Source organism: Pteropus vampyrus, unplaced genomic scaffold (assembly GCF_000151845.1).
Source record: "Pteropus vampyrus isolate Shadow unplaced genomic scaffold, Pvam_2.0 Scaffold151, whole genome shotgun sequence".
NCBI classification, from domain to species: domain Eukaryota; kingdom Metazoa; phylum Chordata; class Mammalia; order Chiroptera; family Pteropodidae; genus Pteropus; species Pteropus vampyrus.
The window spans coordinates 3,668,797-3,677,565 of record NW_011888932.1 but is presented as its reverse complement, the minus strand read 5'-3'; the positions used below and the strand labels follow the sequence as shown (position 1 = coordinate 3,677,565).

Here is an 8,769-nt window from a genome sequence, read left to right as displayed (position 1 = left end):
TGGTTGAGATTGTCATTTCTCTCAAAATACTATGCATGAGCCTCAATTTAGATATTCACTAATTAATAAACAATAAAGAGAATCTTAAATTTGGGCTAACTTTGGGATCTCTTTAAGCCTTTCTTCATAAAATGTGTTCAATGATACCTACCCACCTACCTACCTACCTACCTGACAGGGCTGTGGATACTACATGAGAATCTATTTCAAGGGCTTAGCTGAATATCTGACATATGCAAAGTGATCAATAAATGTTAGCTATTATTATTTTACCAGGTAACTGCCAATGCAAAACCCTGTGGTCTGATAAGAGCCAAATGTTTGGGAAAAAAAGGAATGAAACCCCATATGGTGAGAGTATAAACTAAAGGGTCAGATCATACAGGGCCTTGTTAGAAGCTGAAAGAAGTATTTTTAGAAAAAAGTGGCTCTCAGATCTGCATTTTCTAAAGATATCTCAAGATCCAGTATGGAGAATGGATGTAGATGACATGAGAGTAGTCAGGGAGACCAGTCATGAGGCTGCTGAGGAGTCTATGTAAGGGATGGTGGTGACTGAGATGAGTAGCAGTGGGTACAAAAAGATTTGAGAGACTCTAGAAATAGAGAGGAAGTGGAACACCTAACGCAAGATTAGATGGTCGATTGATTACATGATGGCAGTGTATGAGCGTTGAGGGGTGTACTTAAGAAAGAGAAGGGGGACAAAGAGTCAAGGATGACTCCAGGTCTCCAGCTTGAATGGCTAGATTTAAAAAAACGGAAGCAGATGCCATCTGCTGAGGTAGAAAACTCCGGAGAAAGAATAGGTTTTATGTGCATGGTGTCATCAGAAAGTGTTCTGCATCACCAACATCACTGGTCTAAGAAAACCCAAATGTCTCAAATTCTTAATATTTAACAATGGGGAAAGTGGGGTAGAAGCAATCTATTTGGTCTGCCCTTTTCTGGTAACCAGATAATAAACAATCAAAATATAAATGGGAAATTACGTGTGGTCTCGGTAGAACTGACATCTAAAAGCAAAAGTAGCGTTTCTCTCTCTGGGGCTGCCAAAAATGGGCATTCTTTTTGGTTAATTTGTAACAATTTTTTTTTTTCTACAAGACGATTGTGGAGTACTGGCAGGGAACCTACCAGGTTACCCACTTTCCTATACTTTGGGAATGATAGATGTGGTTTATTAAACAACAGTTGAAATGCTTGACATAGCTACAAAACAATCCAGGGTGACCCAGTATTGGGCCTCTGTGGATATAAACTTCCTAACAGGTTGTCCCTTTTACCTGACACAATTCAGGGCTGTTTCTGTCCCTTTTATTCCCAGATAGATTCCCCACTGATATATTCTCAAGGAATGGAGATGATATACTGATTTTTTAAAATAATAATAAGGATGATAATTGGGAAGATAAATTTTGCCATCAGAGGAATTGCGAAATGTACATTTGTACAAGCTGTTTCCTGTCTGCAATGACTTCTCTTCTCTGATAAATCCCTATTCATCCTTCGAAACCCAAGTTCAAGTGTTCTCTTGTCTCTGACAGTTTCTCTAACACCCACAAACAGAATTATTTAGTCAACTTAGTCATCTTTGTACCTATCTCTTGTCCATTCACCTAGAGCAACATAGGTAAGCCCACAGTCTGGGTTTTCACCTTGGCTTTACCACTTATTACCTAATTATCCTTAGGCAAGTTACTAACCTGTCCAAGCTTCAATTCTAAAGTATAAATGGGCATTATGAGATTGTTGTGAGAATTATGTAACACAATGTAAATACAGTAAGTGCCAGCTGATTGTCAAGCTGTACTCAAATTAACTCTTTATGTCTGTTTCCATTCTAGACACTAAGCGAGACCATAATTTATTCATTTTTATAATCCAAATACAGTGTGCAAGTACTTGTTGAATGGCAGGTGCTCAGTAGGTATTTGCTGAGTGAATGAATGAGTGAAAGAATGAATCTCACTTGACAATCTTTTCTTGTAATTAAATTTGTCTACATGTGCAATATCTTGAGGAAGGAATAGGTGAATCGATTTTGTTGTTTTTTAGATCACAACCATGTAAAAGTGTGGGAAATTTGTTTTTCTGAGAAATATTCCTAAACGTTTTAGAAACCGTATGTCACCCATACGAACACTATATGTCAATATCTGTAATGAGTCTCAGCTAAAAATTGGCTAAATTGTTCTTAGCACAATAGGCTAATAGCTCCAGAATCGTTAAATCAATCAAGTAAATAATATTAATTTAAAGTGCTCCATAATTACATATTTACTTGATATATATAATTATACACCATTAAGCAAACATACAATTACAATTTTTTAAAAGCGTGTGCTCTGGCTTCTGCTGTTCCTGGTGTTGCCTGTGTGCTCCTTCAGTGCAGACCTGGTACCACTTCTGTGAGGCAGCTGAGGAGACTCTGGCATTCTCCCTGTCTAATGAAAAGCCCAAAGAAAGAGTCGAGACTGAGAACGACTGAGGGTGGCGGGGCAGCATGGTTCTGTGGTGCGGTTTAAGATGAAGAGGCGTACACCACTTAGTAAACCAATAAAAGCTTATTGCGAATGACTGGGTTTGTCAATGAGGCAGATCAGATTCCCATTGGATGGGCAGCCATTCAATGAAACAGACACACCTGCACGGTTGGAAATGGAGGATGAAGGTACAATTGATGTGTTCTAGCAGCAGACAGGAGGTGTCCACTAAACAGAGAACTTGCTACTTTACTCCAGAACTCTGCTCCTCTTGATCAAGAAGACATTCTCACTTCGAAATCCACAGCTTGGTTCCAACACATCCTGACACTACTTTAGTTTTCTCTATTCTTTTACTTTTCTCTTCTCCATCCCTTTATTGTACATAAAGTAACTGATGTATGTGCACAAGCATTTGCATTTTTTTAACTAAATGGTCAGTGGTATGTTTTGATTGACATCAAATAGGGATGGGATAGAAAAAAATACTGGTTCTGTGAAAATAGCCCCTCTCTCCAGTAGTGGCATGCTCATTCTGCTCCTATCTTTATATTCCAGTAAGTCGTTTTGCTCTCACTATTTAACAAAAAAAGGACAACATGAAAATCCTTGCATACCTTGTTCAATTGGAGAATTTTAATATTTTTCTTTATAGTTGTAAAACCAATGACATTTTTGTATGTAGCTCTTATATGTAGGGCAATCTGTCTTTAAGTAAGGATAAATTATTTTAAAAGAAATTAATCCCAGATAGTTTTCCCTTCAAGTATATTGTTGTTTAAATCAACTTCTTATTTAAAAAAAATTTTTTTTTAAATAAAAGCATGTGCTCTGTTTAAAGGAGAAAAAAAGCATTAAGGAATAAACGAACCCAAAACATTTTCAAAAGGAATGCAAATTTTTTTCTTTAGCTCTCTAGGATTCACAGCTTCCTGCAGTAAGCACAGTCTTTGGGCACATGACACTTCACTGTGCCATCTCCATCCCTTTGAACACCTCCTGGAGCTGCAGAGCAACAGAGAATGCCAGATGGATTACATGGCTGCCATGATACCACCCAGGGGGAAAAGAGGCCAAAATAGCACATGGGCTGGATGCCATTCAATTTTTCTCCTGTCGCCCCAGGCATGAAATAAGACCACATAAGCATCCCTGTTGCTGAGCATACGAGCAAAAGGTGCTATGGAAAATCAGACTGAAGAGCCATATCCAGTGTTTTCAGAATCTGAAACAATTTTCAGAGGACAAAGGTATTTCAGTCAATTATTTCTTGTAGCATTTTATTATTACCAATGTTAACCATGGCTACCACTTAGTGAATGCTTACTCTAGGCCAGACACTGATATCAAATTTATTCTTTATGTAAACCTACAGAAAAACGTTCCATGCATTTGTGAGATAGATATTCTTATTGTCATTCCCATTTTATAGAGGAAAAGACTGAGCCTTGGATGAGATTAAGCAACTTACCCAGGAAGAGAAACAGCTGAGGCATGAACCTAGGGTAATTTTTAAAGTTTAAAATTTGTGTCTATTATATAAATTTTACCTCAATTAAAAAAATAATAAAGCTTGTGTACTTTCTATTATACCATGCTGTCTGATGATGATTTACTACGATTCCATTGTACATTTGTCGGGCTATATGTGATGGCTATATTTTACCAAGATTACGACATTCAATTCACTGAAGCCTGCAGATCTAGAATGTGGGGATCTCTGGCCCTCTGGTTTTCAGGCAAGGACTTTATTTTCTACCCAATTATTTTCTGTCCTTACAGTGATGCATGGTGACAGAGGGAAAAATGAAGCATAAGCTTCAAGGTCACTTCTCTATGGCCAACCCCCTTCGCCAAGCAGCAAACCAAAGCAGAAACAAAGGGAGTTTTGGCAAACTCTGGAGGGAAAAGGGAGAAAAAAGGTTGATCTTCAAACAATCATGACCCCGAGTTAATAATATATTTTCCAAGAATCAAGTTGTTCCCAGAGGGGAAGAAATTCTCCAAGATCATGTGGTTTGGAAAGAGTCAAAATGAAGAAAGAGTATAAAAGAAACAATTGGGTTTATTTTTTCTATGCTACTAATGGGCTCCGTCAGCATATCTTCTTTCCAGGTTGGGCAGAGGCAGAAGAACGTTCAAAGGCAGCATTGGAATAGCATTAATCAGAATGTAAGAACTCTAGAGCCAAACTAGACTTGATGGCCATTCATCCACTTATTGCCAGGAGCAACACAAAGAACTGTGTAAGGCAGTGGCTCCTGATATTCTGGGACACAACTAGAAACCTGTGCAGAAACTGAACCAGTGTACACACACTTACACACACTCATGGAGTGGATGGATACAGTGTTTATTTGAGAGATGATGAAAAAAAGATTTGAGTATAGATAGTGGTGATAACTATACAACACTTGTGAGTGTATTTAGTGCCACAGAATTGTACACTTACAGATGGCTAAAACGATACATTTATGTTATGTATATTTTACCACAATAATAAAACAACAAAAAAATAAAAATAAAAAAATAAACAAAAGAGTGGAAACCGATGGTTAAACTCTCTGAAGCCCAACCATGGATCTAAATAGAGTGGACTCAGGTCTTTTTAACACGGATTAAGAACATCTGGTTTAGATGAAGCACCTCATTATTCTCTAGGACTTTTTCATCAACATCAGTACTTTGTATTTCCTCAAGGTGGATACTGGCTAAGAAGAATACAAAAACTAACATTCAGTACCTCCTCTGCAGTTCTGAACAGGTATTCTAGCACTTTATTCTGAATGTAGGACTATCTGCCATGTGCTGTTTTGAGATAAATCTTCTGTTAAAACAGACTAAAACGCAGACTCCTATTTTAACTTTCTGTTATGTATACAAATACTAAGAAAACTACTTTTTTGATTATTGCATATTATCCCTATCAACCTATGATAAGTATAAAAGCAAATCAAAATACAGAATGATGCCATCAGCAAATAAAATCTTCCTGGAAACAGGAAGCCTATCTTTGCCACTACCACCTGTATCCCCAAATATACATCACATAATAAAAATGTAAGATGATTGAGTTTAGGTTTTAAGGCATGGAGATATAGACAGAGCTGCATGCCTGTGAGTCTATAAATAAAACCAGTCTCCTATTTGGTCTTTTCCAGCACTGGTATTTATGAAAGACTGTCATATACACTTATTAAAATAAGACTTAATTGCAGACCTAGCACTCTACTGACCTAAAAGGAGGAAGAATTGTTCTAGTCTTCATGAACTGCAGGATGAGAAGCAGGAGAACTGTTCTAATGTAACGAGATTCAAATCAATTCATGATGTTAGTAATGGGGAGAGAATGTAATGGTGTAGGAGCTTGAAAACAAGCCACATCAAAAACAGAGCTAAAATGGACATACTAAAGTTTTTGGACTATCTACCTGATATGCAACCAAGGGTTGCAGGAGCTAGGTCAGAGGGTCTAGTTTCATTCTGCTGTGTTCTGGAACTGTCTGGAAAGGGCTAAGGACATTGTGTAATCCTGTATCTTCAGGGGAATGAATTGGGAAAACCTTGCAGTATGTGGAAATCCTCCCCTTAGCGAAGTTAGACTGACGAAGAAGTGGCTGGGGGGTGGCAGTGCGTGGCTTTTTAGGGAGAGGGAGCAGCTCATAGAAAAAGACAGTGTCTCACCTTGTACAAACTAAGGGTTTGGGGACAGCAGAGAACAGTGAGAGATGAAGCTGGGGAAACAGGCAGAGGCCAGATCATGAAGAATCTCATAAGACATATTCTACAATTTGCACAGGGAAAAAAAATAACCCATACCTTTCCCCTACTCAAGACTTACTTCATACTTCAAGGCCCAGCTCTCACTGCTGTCTCCCTTCATTAAATTCCCTCAGTAGGTATTGTACATATTATTTGCATTTGTCCCAGGTTATATTATTTAGGATGTCCTGGATTCTCTCTCCAACTAGGCTTAAGTGCCTTGAGAACAAGAACTAAATATTTATTTTATATCTATGTGTTTAACAATTCTTGACATGTTCATTCTTCTGAGAAACATTTTAGTCATGCCAGGCACTATTCTAGGTAGCAAATAAAATAAACATGCTTCCTGCCCTTCTAGGGCAAGTGAGAGCAGCCTGCGGCAGATGTAATTCAATGTGTAATTTCTGGTTCCCTTGGTAGATTGTTAAGACTGGTCACAAGATATGTAGTTACACCAATAGATATCTTTCTTTAAATATCTTTATACTGACTGCTTTTATAAATACTACCCAAAGAGATATCTTCATATGTAATGAATGCTTCTATAATGATATTATATCTTTACTTCCAGTGTAAAAATGTTCCAGACTATCACAGATCTTCCAAGATCAAACAAAATTTCTATGAAATATTATGCAGGATATTCCACAGTCCTTCAGTTATAAAAATGATGGCACTGATCTTCAAACAAGAAAAGAAAAAATCAATTCAAAAGATTTGCATCTGAGTTAGAAATAGAATATCTACCCACATTTTTGTTTGACATTAATTCACTTGTCCTGAATTAGGTAATAGATGGAACAAGAGTTGGAGGGGCAGTTAATCATAGAAAATTTTAAGGAGCTGCATTATGGAATGCCAATTTAGACCAAACCACTTCAGAACAGTTTTATCAATTCTCAGAGAGTGGTCCCCAGGGTGACAAAGGAATAGCATCCACAGGAAGTTGTTAGCAATGCCGATTTTCACCACACCCATCCTGCTGAATCAGAAATGCTGGGCCTAGTGTTTAACAAGCCCTCTAGGTGATTCTGATGTACACTAAAGTTTAAGAACCACTGGGTCACCTCTGTTTATTCCAGGAACGCTGAGGAAAGAGTCTTTAACAAAACTCTCCCTTATCTTACTGAACATTAGAGAGCATATAGATCAACCTGTTCATATTTTTTACCGATCTAGAAACTGAGGCCCAGAGATTATCAATGGCAACTGAAATCTGGAGCTCAATGTGTTCTGGCATCAAAGCTGAAATCCTAGATACACAGCATGGATAACCAGCTACCATTTTACATATTTCAAAGCAAGTTTCAATTTTAAAGCGTCCGAAGTATAGAGAAAACCCTTTCTATTTACTAGTAGACCCAGATGTAGTTGCAGAACCAATCATAGGTAAAGACTAAACCAAAACATGTGAAGATGTTCTTGCAAGAGAAAAAGCCTTATTTTAGTGAGTAAATCAAAAATTCAGTAGCCAGATATACCAGGCTTGACAACAGATTCAAATCAAAGCCAGCTCTCATAGCTCCTTAACAGCCCCAAAATAGGAATATTTCTCTGCCTAGTTCCAAAGCTCCTTAAGAGGACAATCCAGCTTTTCCACATGATAACATCAGCCCAGGGTAATGGTTAAGAACACAAGCCTTAGGCTCCTTACTAATTGTGTGGTGGGCAGGTTACCTTACCTCTTTGTGCCTCAGTTTCTCCATCTACCTCAGAGAACTAGTGAGAGAATTTAATGAGATATTGCATGTAAAGTTCCTGGCACAGTGTATGTGCTCCATAAGCATTGGCTGCTACTCTAACTACTATTATTAGTAGTAGTATTACCAAACCTACAGTGTAGACTGTTTATGTGTTATCTTCACTTATGAAAGAAGCATTCTTATTGAATGTCAGAAAGCTATTTCCATTAATACTGGTGTGTCTGTACTGGTCTAGCCATACTGACTCATCATGATGCTCAAGTAACAATAAAGAAAGATTAAAGGCATAATTAGTGTTACAGTACAATGGTAGCCAAATGCCTTACATAGTATTTCAATCTCCAACTGAGCCTCACAGCAATGTGCCCTAACAACTGAGCAACCAACCACAACTGATTTGAGGCCCCAAATTGGATGATATTTCACTGACAGATAAACTTTCCTGCAAATGTCTTCCACCCAAACAAAATCTTCAGAATATCGCATTACAGCCTAGTAAATATTTTGTGGTTAGAAATGTCCAGAGTTTATAGTTTTTCATCTTTTTGTATCTAAGGGCAAAGGCTTTGAGGATAGCTCTTAAGAGAAAAAATACCCTGTTATGTCTTCAATCGTGTGATCCCAGAGCTAAAATTCCTTACCCTGCTATGAAACTTGGCAGTTCGATAAGACTTAGGTGATAGATTGTACACCGTGTAGTGGTCGAGATGTCTGGAATCCAAAAAGCTCCGAATATCATCAACCTGATTCCTGAATCCTATGTCAACATTGTCCAGAGGAAAGGACATCACTGGGAGGGTCACACGGAAAGAAAA

At 37.9% G+C, this 8,769-nt stretch overlaps 1 protein-coding gene across 1 annotated transcript in view; it reads right to left on the bottom strand.

Annotated features, from left to right (window-relative positions):
- DNAJC6 (DnaJ heat shock protein family (Hsp40) member C6) overlaps positions 1–8,769 on the bottom strand; it is a 129,390-nt gene that overhangs the window by 31,233 nt on the left and 89,388 nt on the right. The window contains exon 4 of the mRNA XM_023536230.1: positions 8,557–8,744. Within this exon, the coding sequence (XP_023391998.1) occupies positions 8,557–8,744 (188 nt within the window). The remainder of the gene's footprint in view (positions 1–8,556; positions 8,745–8,769) is intronic.